The 15,993-nt window shown below is 36.4% G+C and overlaps 1 protein-coding gene across 4 annotated transcripts in view; it reads left to right on the top strand.

Annotated features, from left to right (window-relative positions):
* Positions 1-1,620: 1,620 nt before the first annotated feature.
* LOC129260982 (conserved oligomeric Golgi complex subunit 1-like) overlaps positions 1,621-15,993 on the top strand; it is a 41,887-nt gene continuing 27,514 nt past the window's right edge. Inside the window, exons 1-7 of one of the 4 annotated variants that reach the window (XM_064114643.1) lie at positions 1,621-1,756; positions 10,428-10,517; positions 11,296-11,340; positions 11,863-11,929; positions 12,522-12,625; positions 13,455-13,521; positions 13,984-14,169. In XM_064114643.1, the coding sequence (XP_063970713.1) occupies positions 10,435-10,517; positions 11,296-11,340; positions 11,863-11,929; positions 12,522-12,625; positions 13,455-13,521; positions 13,984-14,169 (552 nt within the window). In that variant the 5' untranslated portion in view covers positions 1,621-1,756; positions 10,428-10,434. Of the gene's footprint in view, positions 1,797-3,222; positions 3,291-10,427; positions 10,518-11,295; positions 11,341-11,862; positions 11,930-12,521; positions 12,626-13,454; positions 13,522-13,983; positions 14,170-15,993 lie in introns of those variants that run through there. The other 3 variants (XM_064114642.1, XM_064114644.1, XM_064114645.1) reach the window with 3 other exon arrangements.

The following is a 15,993-nucleotide window of genomic DNA, read 5'->3' as shown; positions in this document are numbered from 1 at the left end:
GCTCAGTGAATTCTACTCTATGTATTAAGCTATAAATACTTTCAGACCGGACCATCCCTTTAATACTATCTACCATGGCATTATTGCTCAGCAGCCAATCAAATTCAAGAATTCCTTTGAAGAAACCATCGGATGACAAAGTTATAGAATAATAATAACTTTTATGCAAAAGGGCCCAGAATTTTTTTTCCTGAATGATAATACAACCATGCTTACATAGCGCATATCACTACCCGTAGAACTCTCTGTGCGTTTAGGAAAATAGACCAAAAAAAGAAGATTGGATTGAAGCTGTTATGTAGACTGCATAAATTATAACTGCTTAATTAAACAAATAAGTTTTGAGACGACTTTTGAGTATAAAGCTTGTGGAAGCTGGGATCGTATTCCAAAGTTTAGAGGCAGCGTAACAAAATTACCTCTCCCCATAGAATGAATGGGAAGAAAGTCTGCTGATTAGCAAGAAGTCTGATCATCAGTATATATCATTTTATGCCATTTTGGCGCAAGTCTCTTTTTAACCCCAGACAAAAACATTCCGTGTTCGTTCAAGCATGAACGAAACTGAATCATTTTAATGGCATTTGAAGGATAAGACTTCAGAGCACCCATTGGCACCAAAATAGAGAGTTCATAATTTTAAACAAAAATTTTATAGACTTTTCAAATCTGTCCCGGTTTTTTGATACGCACTATATATATATATTATAATATATATATATATATATATATATATATATATGTAACTATATATATCTTGTCGATAGGCCCCCGTATTCCATTCTGAAACTGGACAATTTGATTGTTAGAAATTCATGAAAATGTTATCATTTTACTTACTAATCTAATAAGCCTAATAAGAGCGCATTTTTTATATTAAGGCCAGAAACCTAGACATTTTAAGTACTTTTGTCATTATGAATAGGATGCATTGGGTAATATATTTTAACAAAAATAATGCGATCGCAAATCGCAAGCCGAAACTGTCCTAAAGGGAGATTAAGTAGTTTGTGAGAATTAAAATAGGTATACATAACTCACAAATTAAAATGCGAGCGCGCAGCAAGTGCTGAAATCAGACCTGAAAAGGGATATTTGGAGAACTTTATGGAATACACGAAGAGAATATTAAGTACTTGACAAAATAATGCTAGCTCGCTGATATCCAGACCATAAAACGGACATTTTAGAAAACACTTTTTAAAGAATCAAACAAAATATTGAAAGCTCGATGTCAAAATATGTTGAAATATGTTTTGTATATTGACTTCAAAACTTCAAAAAAAGTTAAGCTCCATTTCAGCCTGTAAGGCAATGCGAGCACGAAGCATGAGCGAAAATTTCTCTATACGTGTAGTGACATGAAAGATGTCTTCTCCTCAGTCACCTATTTTTTTTATTCACTCGTCTTGTTTTTTTTTTTTTCTTTTTCTCCTCTCTTTTCCCTTCTTTTTTTCTATCTCCCCCCTTTTTTTCCTTTTCTTGTTCCTTCAACAAACAGTGAGGGACATTTGATATTGCGTGTCCCCCCCACTGAACTAGAGATACGTATCTCTAGTTCAGTGGTCCCCCCCCCCCCCCCGCCCCGGCCCCCCCTATAATTACGGTAAATAATAATGCGCCCTCACAATTCACAAACAGAACACAGCTGCAAGCCACATCACAGTCAGAGACAGTACAGAGGACAATTTTTTTCGAATGCCGGCTTTTCGCAGAGGTTCAATTCCAATAGATCTGTATTAAGACGATAACACTAGTAGGTAAAAGTCTAGTAGTAGGCCTACTTGATCCTTTAGGTAATGTTAGTTTTATGAATTGACGCGCGGGCGCGGGCTTAAAAAATAGAAAAAGTCATATTGGCTTGTCCCACATGCTCATTTCTGTGTAGGGGCCGAAGGCTAGCCTTGACTGTTGTGTTGTGCAATGTGTGTTCTAGACCAAAAGCTTCAGTCTCTGTATTTTGGTTGTTCCGCTGAACTACGTTGGCTCCACTCACCATACATAGACTGAAGGGGATGGGGCCCCGTACCTACAGCCAACGTATAGTGAACTAGCGTTTTATAGATCGCGATTTAAAACTGATTTTTAAGCAAAATTGAAAGTTTCATGGTTTCCATTATCAGGGAAATATAAATAACTTAAGTAATTGCATACCTTGGGCCGGAGTTATTGAAAAAAATCCTCTGGATGATTGAGAAATCTGTCATCTAAGACATTTTCACCGGACCTGACGGTTTTTCTTGCAAGTTGCCATCTTGAATGACGTCATTATCGTTATTAACTTAATGTCTCGAATCGATATATCGCGATTATAACTAGTACTAGTACTAGTATAACTAGTATCGTTTATCTTCGGTTTCGTTCGCATATGGAGCAGATCGTATAATATCGAAAGCAATATCGATATCACATTCGTGATTGTTGACGTTCGTTTGTAAATATTTTATAGTTTGGCTGCCATTTTGACCATTTTTATCGTGTTCAACCCAATTAAACATCGGTAAAGTATATTTTTCATGCCTTTTTCATCTATATCGTTTAAAGTATTTAAACATTTAAATATCAAATTTTAAAAGTTTGTTTATACATCCTTAGATTGTAAATTTGATGTGTAAAATTACATCAAACTTTGGACTGTGAATTGACAAAAGGGAGGGAATGAGAACACATGCGAGCCCACACGTACACCCTACCGTCGGTAAATGGGGATTACAGTAAAATGTCAGAAATTGTTGAATAAATCCCCAGAAACGACGGTTATTCCTGTCTTATGTGTGTTCTTGCCAAAATGATCCAGCTATTATTACTATTATGGTGGATCAATCGTGGTCACGGACGGACGGCGCTAGTGTAGTTTCGCACCTCCCCGTTTAATGGTTTTCAAACATGTACAATCTCACCCTAAATAATTCACAACCTAAATCTAAAATACTTGCATCTGAGCCTCCAAAGGCAAAGTCCAGTAGAAGTCACTCCTAGTACCAATGAGGTCCAAACATTACATGTATGGACCTCATAGGCGACATCAGTAGTATTTTGGGTTAGAAATCTTTGAGAACAGGACATTTCTCTATTATATCACAAGTAGAAGCTATAATTCGTTTCTTTTATTTAAATTTAAATTTTAGTGTGTAAATGCATTGTTAGCAACAACAAAAAATGAAAGAAATTAAGGGAAACTTACATTTTGACGACCTTTTCTTGATTTTCTTGGCAGTTGCTCTTCACTTCTGACTCTCGATCGGAGCTGATATGCAGATCACGTGATACGCGTTCTCGTCAGGTGATCGGTTGGTTATTCTTTTCGCCAGACGTTGATAGTTATATATTTCATAACGCTCGCATTCATCGTAAATTTGGGTGAAAGAGATTGAAGTTAAACAGCGCAAGCTTTAATTTTTTTTTTAAATAACGTTTAATTGATTGCACAAGTTTCGCCTCGGACATGTAGGATCATTTCGTCCAATAATGGCGTAACGCGTAACTACGGGGGGGAGGGGTGTCCCTACCACTACCGTCCACAAGCCAGCAATTATCTTTTTTCTCTCTTTTTTAAAACCAAAATACTCCTCCCCCCCCCAGAAAAAAAGGAACCAGGGTTAAAGAGAAAGAGAATAATGATGGAATAAAAAATAATTTATTTTTTCAGCTTTTCCTGTTTTATTCGACTTATAATCAAATATTAAATGGGGCTTAGAACAGCCTTTTTAAAAGTCAATTAATAAAAAATATTCCTCCTCGGGATTCGAGCTTTCATGAAATATCAATCTTTTTCATAACTACGAAAATATTTTAAATGTCCAAATTTTGTATTGGTATATAAAGCTTTAGCTCATGCGTTGCGCCCATCTTATTTTAATGTTGAGATACAATTTTATGCTTCTAATGAATTCCTAAAAACACTAAATTCTCAGATCCTTTCGCAATCGAATGATTCGATTAAGCTAATGAATGATTATTATGTTTCATGAATTGTTTAAAAGGTGTCTCTGTATCAGTTTTGAATATTAAAAAAAATGCCAGCTCGTGCTTTTTGCTCGCAATATTTTGATTAGTAAGAAGTTCTTGTAAATGCGAGTTTGATAGATAAATAACTAGAGAGAGAGAGGGGGGGGGTCCCTCAGCTACTTGTCCTCGCTTATTCCCAATTTTTTTATTATGCTCGTGTTGTGAGTGTTTCAAAGTCTTTTCTTATTTTTTTACCCTTTTTATTGTCTCGGAGCTTCCCTCTTTCTTTTAACTATGATGTAGCCCTTTTTACTTGTTTCAATTCTTTTATGTTCTCATTTCATTGAAAACATAATTATTAAACTGACGTAGAAGACTTTATTACGAAATTTTGATATTGTTTTTTCTTGTTTGTTTGGCTTTCTTTTTTTCTTCTCCTCATCCTTCTTTTTCTTCTTACTTTTTTCCATTTCCTTATTTTCTCTGTTATTTCAATTCATGAGGCATCCGCCAACTTATATACAACATCAAACACATTTAGAGGCGGATATCCAGTGAGGGGGCGTGGTGGTGTGCCCCTCTGAAAAAGGAGGAAAATATGAAGGGAAAAAAAGAACTGGAAGGGGAAAAAATAAGAAAAAAAGAAAGACGATGATGGCAATGATTATGATGATGAAAATTATCTTGGTGAAGATGATGGTGGTGGTGATGGTGGCGGTGATGATGATGATGGTGGTAGTGGTGATGAAGATGAGAATGAAGTTGGTGATGATGATGATGACTAGATGTAATTTTGTCTTTGAAAAAATTAAGTAGTGCAAAGGTGAATTCATTTAAAGTTTATTATGAAAATAGCAGAAAAAAATAATTTGAAAAATTGGTATGCGTTCGAGGAAAATCCATCCCCCACCCAAAAAAAAAATTAAAGGTGAGATTTAAAAAAAAATTATTTGTGACGGCGTAGGCCTATGCGAGCAGCTTTAGGATATAATTATGGTAAAAAAAGTAAATGAAATGTCAAGAAATACATGATAATGACTTTTATGACATTCAGTATTTCAATAGATAACTTCATACCCCTACTCGTTCCAAAAAGAAAAAAGTGGGTCATTACGGACCATTAAAAATGGGAAATTTTTGCATTTTATATTACATAGAATATAGAGCAACTGCTTGTTCAGGGGCGGATCCAGCTTTTTATAAAGGGGGGGTTGGGGTGGTATGCGAGGGAGCGTAGCGACCGAGTCCAAGCGAGCGGAGCGAGCGAGGGGGAGGGTGTGGGAGGGGGGTGTCCCCCCTCCCACAGTGGTATAGAGGTCGTTGCCATAATAATAATAATAATAAATGAAATAAATACATAGAAATAGAATAAAATAAAATTACAAGTTAAAAAAAAAAGATAAGATTTAAAAAAATGGTCCCCGGATTTTTTTTTTTGGGGGGGGGGTTGCAACCCCCCCAACCCCCCCTCTAGATCCGCTTCTGTTGTTTATGGCGTCACAAATCAAGCATTCAAAATTCTATTAACTCCAATTAAAAAAATATAATAACACCTTCACTAATATTTTGAAATTATTTTTCTTATTATCACAATTAATCTTTTTATCAAGGTGAAATTCCCCTTTTTTATAATTTACAAAACAGTATCAGCATGATCAGTGTGAAGCGGTAAAGCATTCACCTGATAAGTATAGACCTATCTATAATTCATGCGGCACGCAGCGCGTGCGGCAATGTTTAATAATATATTGCTGTGAATAGAATGAATGTCATTAAAAACATAATCTCACAGATCAAATAATGCCAGCTCGACGCTCGAGCTGAAAAAAATATATTTTGTGCCCTGATAATTTTTAACCCTAACCTAACCCAATTTCTAAGTATTTTTTTAATCATATAAACAGGATATCTATATAGACAATTGATTGAAAACTTGATATTCTTTTGCGAAAATGAATATGAAGGACAACTTTTAAGAACACAGCCCGGAACACAGTTTTAGAGCGTTAGAGCGCGATTTATACGGATTTATACCTACAACCGCTAAATCCTCATGAAGCAGTTGGAACATTTCCTGATTCAATCAGCTTAATAATTTTTGCAACAGGCGCCAGTCCAACAAACAGACAAACATTTGCCCAAACGGACAACATCTCAACCTCTGCTCATTTCTTTTTGCACGGGCACATAAAATCTCTTTTCTCACTATTTTCTCCTCCCTTTTATTTTCCATTAATTTATCTTTCGTTCACTTTATTTCTGTCCTCTTTTCCCTTTTATTTTTTTCTCGTCTCACCGCTTTTCCTCATCCCCCAGCCCCCGACGCCCGTGCAGATTCGCAAACAATATCAAGAGTAGTGTTAGGCAAGGGCGGAAATCTCTCCCCAAAGGTAGGGGGACTAGGGGCTGGAAAATTTGACAAGCAAAAAAAAAAAAAAAAAAAGGTTTATCACCCCAATTAAAAGGTCATCTTGACCAAAAGAAATTTGACAAGCAAACAAGCCCCCCCCCCCAAAAAAAAAGGGCACCCCAAAAGTAAGATCGTCTCTTCCAAAATACATGTTTTATTTCGATTTTGAATTAAAAGACCACAAATAGTAGAGGGGCATTTCATAATGTGCCCCCGACTATTTTGGGTGAGGGGGACATGTCCCCCTGGGACCATGTCCCCCTGGGACCATGTGGGTGGGGATGATGCGCCTCTCTTTCCGAATCATCATGGAAGAGTGTAAATACGAGTTCGCCTGTGATTTCGATCTCATACCTATAAAAAAAAAATTGAACAGCTACGCCTTGAACACAGGCAAAAATGCCTAACGATTTCTCCGCGGCATTAACAACTCTCGTAAGGGGCGCTCCATTTATAAATAAAGTTGCATATGTAGCTGTCTACCGCGACAGGGCTAGTTGCAGAATTGTAGCCAGAAGCGTGGGAAATTGCCAGCAAATTCAAGAAAAGAACCGGTGAGTACCGATTTAACAGTACAAATTTATTTAGTAACATATATTGAATTATAAGAATATTTATTTTTTCGTAAAACAAAGCTCAGTTGTAAGCTAGGGCGGCCCAAATGCGCGTGAGTGGAGTCCCAGTTTATTAACACGGGTAAGTATTGGGGTGTCGCCTAGAGTGGTAGAAGTCACTTGTTCACTGCAACCATCCTGCCTGTGGGAAATCTACAGGTAGGACTATGGCATGCCAATGCTGTACAGAGCACACACTTTAAAAAAATCATTAAAATATCACTTTTGTGACCAAAATTACTAATTTCCATACAGTTGCAATTTATTTTTCATTAGTAACTTGGGAATAATTTTTCTATTCACTAGGGCGCTCAAAAACTTGAATTTTGGGCATATTTTTGTGTACGCCCTCTATTGGTGGAAAGTAATATGGTAAGACATTTTTTTATCTCTATTTTTAATTAAGAAAAAAATAATTTAAAGAATCAAATTTACTTAAGGGCCAAGTTGTATGACGAATAGGTGTAATGGAAACTGTCAGTGTAAAAAAATCAAGCATTTGTCCCAAAGAAAAAAGAGAAAATAAGCCAAACATTGCCACCCTTATTTTGCCACACATGGAGATATAACTGAGAACAAGGTTATATCATAACCTTGTTCATTGAATGAGTGGTAGAAGTTGAATATTTGCCGTTTTGACACTTTTTTTTACAAAGTTTTACACCTATTTCGGAATCACTCGGTCGCTTGAAGCTCAGCGCTGCACATAAGCAGTCGGTACGCGTACAGTACGAGAGAAGTGCAAGAAGAGCGAGTTTTTCTATGGTATCTTCAAAAAGATTTTTTTCCCCTCTTTCAGCTTGCACCAAGTATTACGGTAGTGGTTGTGCAGAGTGGTTGATGTTTGTTGTGTGAAGGTGTGTGTGGGGTGTGCGTGTGTGTGCTTGTTTGAATGAAATAAGAAATGTGAAAAATGTGAATACACGTAGATTTACACAACAAACATCAACCACTCTGCACAACCACTACCGTAATACTTGGTGCAAGCTGAAAGAGGGGAAAAAATCTTTTTAAAGATACCATAGAAAAACTCGCTCTTCTTCATAGAGATATATACTAATAACGCATCTCTATGCTCTTCTTGCACTTCACTAGGTGGTACGTACTGTACGCGTACCGACTGCTTATGTGCAGCGCTGAGCTTGATCAAGCGACCGAGTGATTCCGAAATAGGTGAAAAACTTTGTAAAAAAAGTGTCAAAACGGCAAATATTCAACTTCTACTGGACTTTGGAGGCTCAGATGCAAGTATTTTAGGTTGTGAATTATTTAGGGTGAGATTGTACATGTTTGAAAACCATTAAACGGGGAGGTGCGAAACTACACTAGCGCCCGGACGGACGTGGATTGTAGACTCTATCAGTCTAGATTAAGTCAGCATTATTCTGGTTTAAGTCACCAGTCGGAGTCCATTCACTGCCGTTTATTTCGTCAGTGCTGGTGACTAATTCTTTCAACTCCCAATTCCCATGGCATTGACTGTGTTAGTTTCTATGATGGGGGGACCTAAAGCTACGCACTTTGTTTTCAAACAATAAAAACTATCCCAATTTTGATATTTCAACAAATATCTTTCACTAATTTGTGGCAAACATTCTAAAGATCATTAACCAAGAAGAAAATATCGCAAAACTCACAAATACGAAAATCCCGCCGTGTTTTCCGAACACCTCTTGATTTCGCCACCCGATGTAGAAGGGGTCCTAAAGCTACGCACTCGATTTATCATGCAAAAAAATAGTATTTCCTGTGCCTCAATTTCTAAAATATATTCATATTATTATAGGATAAAATGAAATTTAAGCAAATATAACTCTAAAATTCCAAACAGTTGTTGATTTTCTCTGCATTTAGATATTTACTGCAGCCTCTGTAGAAAAAATTGAATAGGAATCGTTCGTCACTCTGCAGTCACAGTTCCACACACAGAGTGCGCATTTGCCATAAGAGCTGTATGCGCGATGAGTGGTGCGTAGCTTTAGGACCCCCTACCATACACTACATCAACAATACCTCAAGTCACTCATTCAATGAACAAGGTTATGATATATCTTATATCTTATCTTGTATCTTATATCGAGGTTTTTTACCTGACTGCTAAATAAGCACGAATGCCTGTGAACAAGCAACCAGGGGACCAACGGCTTAAGGTCCTCTCCGAGGGACCTGGTAATGAGGATAAATGCCTTACCAAAGGGCACTAGCGCACCACTTGGGATTCGAACCCGGGTCACCGGAATCCGAAACCCCCGCTCTACCGACTGAGCTATCGCACCTTGTTCTCAGTTACATCTCCATGTGTTGCAAAATAAGGGTAGCAATGTTTGGCTTATTTTCTCTTTTTCTTTGGACACTGTCTGTTTCCATCACAGCTATTCACCATATAACTTGGCTCTTAAGTAAATTTGATTCTTTAAATAATTTTTTCTGAATTAAAAAATGTAAATTTTCTTACCATATTACTTTCCACCAATAGAGGGCGTACACAAAAATATGCCCAAAATTTAAGTTTTTGAGCGCTCTGGTAAATAAAAAAATTATTCCCTGGTTACTAATGAAAAATAAATTGCAACTGTATGGAAATTAGTAATTTTGGTCACAAAAGTGACATTTTAATGATTTTTTAAAGTGTGTGCTGAGTACAGCATTGGCATACCAAAGTCCTACCTGTAGATTCCCCACAGGCAGGATGGTTGCAGTGAACAAGTGCCTCAAGTGATGTTCGTGCAGGCTCCACTTCACTACCGCTACACTACACTCCACCTACCCGAACCTCAAGTCGGTGAACTTGTTCGGATACTCCGAGTGGCGAAGGTGGGAAAATATGCGTATTTATTCTAAAAATTATCCAAAAAAAGACATCAACAATGAATAAAAGTTTAATTTCTTACTCTACACCCTTATTGCACTCCTCTTCCATCCGCCGGTTATCCTCAAAATTGGTGATTTTGAGCCAGTATCTAATTCCTCACTCGTATTATTCACGGCCTATTTAAAAACATTGCATGCGAGGGTCGCAGGTCAAACAACATGAATATTTAATTATTATATTGAATGGCTCAGAATAAAATACCAGAAATATTCCAAGAGTTTGGGAAAATATTCCACTATAAAAAGATGCGCAAGACTTGAAAGTAAAAAGTCAGAGAGCGGTGCGGTAAAAAAAATTGCACAGCGGCGAACGTTGAGGAGGGGGGGGTCAAATTGACCCCCTCCCCCCCCCCCCCCCCCCCCCCCGGTTTAACAAGGGTTAAAGCTGCTTGTATATGATGTCACAGATTAAAACTTAATAACTTCCTTAATCTTTGATGGATTTCCCTCAAACCTTCACCAATATTTTTTGTTACAACGAACTTTTCCTCAGGGTGAACTTCCCCTTTAATGGTACATGTTTGTGGTCTTGAGACAGGTATACAATTAAAAGCAGAATTATTATTGTCATTTCTTTGATGCAGGAACAAGATGTCAATTGTCGACCTAAGCACCAACCAGTTGTTTGAAAAGTATACTATAGAAGAGATTAGAAAGTTAGAGAAAGAAACAAGGTAAGTTGTTGATTATGTCTCGGAATAAATGCAAATTATACTATTACCAATAAAATATGGAAAAGGTAGAGCTTTGGAATATCTATGCTGTAGGGGATCTAAACATGAATTATCTGATTTTCTGGAATTATTTTGAAAATTCTGAAAAATGAGTAATGTAACAGACATTTTTTAGTATGACTACATTTATGAGGTTATTGGGCAATATGAACATTGAAAGTGATAATCTGCTAATGGTGATGATGATGATGGTGGTGATGGTGATGATGGTGATGATGATGATGATGGTGGTGATGATGATGATGATGATGATGATGATGATGATGGTGGTGATGATGGTGGTGATTATGATGATGATGGTGGTGGTGATGATGATGAGGATGATGATGGTGATAATGACGATGATGAATAGGATCACAGTGATGATGATGGTGATAATAATAATAATAATAATAATAATAGCGGTATATTTACCCAGGGTAGCCGCTTCAGTTCCGAAAACTGTTCTCCCAGCGGGCCCTGCTATTATTACCCCGGCTTTAGCTGGGCTGCCTAGGCGCTCAAGCATTCAAGGAATTCAAGGTGATGACGATGATAATTAGAAATAAAGGATTTTGATTAAGTAGTGATATGATCATGACTAGGGTTGTAATGACCAGCGTATTTGACAGAAAGTTTATGTCTGCATTTTCCCCATATCATTCCATATAAAAAGTAACATCTGGTCCAGTAATTGTTTCCCAGTCACATCATGAGCTTATTCAATATTTTCTTTCAGAGATGAAATTGAAACAAAGAAAGAGGACCTGCGGCAGATGGTTGGGTAAGTTGTTTTTCTTTTTCAAAAATTTATTTTTAGAGTTCAAGCAAGGTGTCATTTTTGTGTTACTGATCTAATCTTATCATTTGCTGTCTTCTCAATGAATTTTGATATGAAATTATGTAGTTCTGGGTTCAACGCAAATCTGTTAGCCGTACTATTATTCTTCTATAAGCAATCGATACATATTTGCCTCCCTTTATCCAGGTTTATATATCTATCTGAAAATTTCCAGGGGGTATGGCTTTGCAGGACTTTCTTGAAGCAACATAAGTGTATTATTGTTATGTAAGTGAAGAGGAGTGAAAAGTATTTATGATGTAATTTTTTCGGAAATTATATTTCCAACAAATATAGCATTCATTTTTTTTTAATCATAATATTCCAGTGGGTCTGATCATGTTTCATGTGTGCATCATTATTGGGAGTTAAGTTTTTTATTTTATTTTTAAACATAATATGAATTGAAAGCTTTGAAGTAAAAAAAAAGCAAATTAAAATATGGATTTCCTTATTTACTTTCAGAGAGCGGTATAGAGACCTTATTGAAGCTGCTGACACAATCACTGAAATGAAGAATTGCTCCGAAAAGGTAAAATAGCTATGATAGAAAAAATAGCATGTATAGAAAGAGATATGAATTCTTAATCGGTCCTGGAATAGCCACTGCTTAGTGCATCATAGAAAGAAAACTAAAAACACCCATTATAAGAGCTCTAGCTATTAGCTGGTACATGAACAAATATTTCTTATATGAATATGAAGCAGTAGTATTATAGATTTAATGATGTTTTGACTGTCCCCCAAGATCAATCACACACAATAAGTAGTATGCCATTGGCACATGTGCTTTAACGACAGTATTCATATGTATACCTTTTCACAAAACAATATACAGTGTTGTGAAATTTGGGCATACTAAACATGAAAAACAATGTTGCATCATGGGTAATGAAACAGATATAAGCAGTTTAGGACTTGAACTAATATCAATAAAAATGGTTGTGGCCCTTTCACTGTAACCCATTCCATGTACATAAAGTTATATGCATTCCTGTAAAAAAAAAATGTATATGATCAGGGTTTTAAAAATTTGTGGATGTATTTTCTGGAAATCTAAGTAAAAAGGAGATATCTTTATGAAGTCAGTTTGAATTTGTTTGTCTTTTTGTTTTTGTTTGAAGATTGTTCAGTCTATTCAAGATATGCAGAAGCATTGTGTCAATCTACAGAAGACTCACCTTACTAAAGGCATTGGTTTATCCCCAAAGAAAGCAGTTAATTCAGGGTGAGTGTCATGGATCTACGGAGAGATTTTGACATTTATCAATTAGATATGAATTCACTATTAACAGGCGACTGTCATTGTCATCTGAATAACATTCTCTTCCTATTGATGGTCACCGTAAATTAGGCCTGGAGCAGTTCATGATTACCGTAGACATTGATATTGCGCAAATTGTATGCGCAGAAGATAATAAATGACTCCAAATCCGAAGCACATTAGATATTGAAAGCATATTCTGAAACGGGACATCAGCCAACAAAATTCAAGACCAGAGGAGTGTTGCATCAACATTTTCATCCGACAAGTTGTCAGATCTGACAACTTTGCTTGATTTTTACTATGGTAACTGTCAGATAAAACAGGATTTGTCTGATAAAACGTCTGACAAGTCCTTTTATGAAATGCTCCCCAGGAAATTGTTCCTTTGTAAATGATCTGATACTCCATGGTAGTCATGGTAGTCACTATTGTTAAAAAACTGTTGTGTTGTCATTAAGATGCCCATAATCAGTGCATCAAAGGACGGCTCATGTTAATCGTCCATCTCTTTGTAGGTCCATGGTATCATGTACAACAAGGCAGTATAATGGATTTTCAATAAATGCTAATCTGTTATTTAAATCTCAATTCAATTTTGGTAAGCCTTTATAAATTGTGCTTCTTAAAGAACTTAATTTTAGAAGGCCTTGTATGATATAACATGACAAAAGCAAAATATATAGTTGCTGACAATATGATATTATGCAGAAAATCTGAATTACATAATATCCTTCAAGATAATATGGTATAATAAACATCCTACTTTGTATTAAATATATAATTCTTTCAGGTCTCAATCATCAGGTTTTTATGCCATCGCCTCGCAGACCAAGCTTCTTCTAGATATTCCAGAGAAGGTAAATTATCATGCAAGCTCAAATTGAGTTTGATGGAAACCCGTACATGTACGTGTGTATGCCTTGTAGATAGCACAATGGTATTTATGTCAGTGATTAGATTATCTACCTGTTATGCTAGTAATATGTAACTTGCCTCTGTGAATGCATAACACATACCTATAGGGCCATAGAATTTTTTATTTTCTAGTTGTACTGTTGATATTTTAACATAAAATTAAAGTTTCATTGTAGTGAAAGAACTATCAGAAATTGAAATTTGTGAATTGTATACCTCCAGACAGCTCAACTCATTATCAGATGCTGAAATATCTACTATGCAAATGATAATCACTGATCTTACATTATCACATTATTCAGAAATTTTGAATTTCTCAATTTATTGTGTTATCACAATACAAGATATGAATTTGAAACCTAATCGTTCTCAACTTCTCACAATACACATGTTTGTCCTTGCAGATTTGGAGTGACATAGAGAGTGGTGACCATTTACACGCCACTCAGCTCTACCTGCTTGCATGTCATATCGTGAGCAGCCTACAACTAGATACAACAACGCACCAGTCCACTCAACTTCTCAAATGGTTCCCTGTACTATCAAGGCAGTGGGCTGCAATATGCCACTTCAAACCAAGTATATTACAGGTCAGTATTACATATATCTGTCATTAAGTTTACACACAACATGAGGCAAAATAAATATAACATGTAGGTAATTTATTCAAGCTTATTTTTTTCATTATCTGTCTCTTAAGGAATATAATCTTTCTTTTTTGGTTTGTCAAAACGAATGAGAAAAGAAGCATATATTTCAGTAATTTTTTAATGAGTGGTTTACCTCCTTTTACATGGCAATTATGAGAAATACTGGGAATATTCCGTATTATAACCTATACAAGGCATTTTAGCAATTTAATAAAAGTCATATTTGCAAGCTTATTTCAAACAGAGACCAAAGTGGTAAACATTTTCCATGTAGCCCTCTTCTGGGTTTTGCCCTTTGGAATACTGTACAAAAATTGAGGACAACGTTTGCCATATTTCTGCCAGTGCGCTTGTGCAGTTGGTGCCGATTTCGATCGCTAATTTCAGTATTTGCGAAATCTGATTGGAATCAGTTTGTGAACCAACACATTGTAGATAATGCGTTGTGCGGCCAGTACATTCCCAGTTGATCAAGCACAAGATTTTTATGTGTTAAGTGTATGAGTGCGCCATGCATGATGCGCGACTGCGCTGTAACAATTTTGTCACAATTGCCTAGGATTACTTTGCCAAGTTAGTGAAGAACCTGACATTGATAAGCAAACAGGCATATGAAATTGTTCCAAATAATTGCTAGAATTACACATTATACAGCTGTAGGTAATAGTAATAATATCGACTTGCTCTTCTTTCTGGAAACATCAAATATATTGCCCTTAAAAGAACCATATTGCCCTCGTCTAAAGACTCAGTCCAATATGATTCTGTTGCAGGCAACATATTTTAACGTTCCCCTCAAGGCCAGTCAATATTATATAAATATTGCTGGATTGTCATGTATTAGGTCATATCTCAATAAATATTCACCTTTGTACAACACCCAGAATTATAATAATTTTGATGGTTGAATTATGATTTTTGTCTCGCCTGCATAGCAGAGCAAGACTATAGGCGCCGCTTTTCCGACGGCGGCGGCTGCGGCGGCGGCGTCAACATCAAATCTTAACCTAAGGTTAAGTTTTTGAAATGACATCATAACTTAGAAAGTCTATGGACCTAGTTCATGAAACTTGGACATAAGGTTAATCAAGTATTACTGAACATCCTGCCTGAGTTTCAGGTCACATGACCAAGGTCAAAGGTCATTTAGGGTCAATGAACTTAGACCATGTTGGGAAAATTATTTTCAAAATCTTAACCGAAGGTTAAGTTTTTGAAATGACATCATAACTTAGAAAGTATATGGACCTAGTTCATGAAACTTGGACATAAGGTTAATCAAGTATTAGTGAACATCCTGCTCGAGTTTCAGGTCACGTGACCAAGGTCAAAGGTAATTTAGGGTCAATGAACTTTGGTCAAGTTGGGGGTATTTGTTGAATTACTATCATAACTTTGAAACTCTATGGATCTAGTCCATGAAACTTGGACATAAGGTTAATCAAGTATTAGTGAACATCCTGCCTGAGTTTCAGGTCACATGACCAAGGTCAAAGGTCATTTAGGGTCAATGAACTTTGGCCAAGTTGGGGGTATTTGTTGAATTACCATCATAACTTTGAAAATGTATGGATTTAGTTCATGAAACTTGGACATTAGATTAATCAAGTACCACTGAATATCCTGTGCGAGTTTCAGGTCACATGACCATGGTCAATGGTCATTTAAGGTCAATGAACTTTGGCCGTGTTGGGGGTATATGTTAAAAAATCCATCCTAGCTCTGAAAGTTTATGGATCTAGTTCATAAAACTTGGACATAAGA

This window comes from Lytechinus pictus, unplaced genomic scaffold (genome assembly GCF_037042905.1).
Source record: "Lytechinus pictus isolate F3 Inbred unplaced genomic scaffold, Lp3.0 scaffold_19, whole genome shotgun sequence".
Classification (NCBI taxonomy): domain Eukaryota; kingdom Metazoa; phylum Echinodermata; class Echinoidea; order Temnopleuroida; family Toxopneustidae; genus Lytechinus; species Lytechinus pictus.
This window is presented reverse-complemented; position numbering and strand designations above follow the sequence as displayed.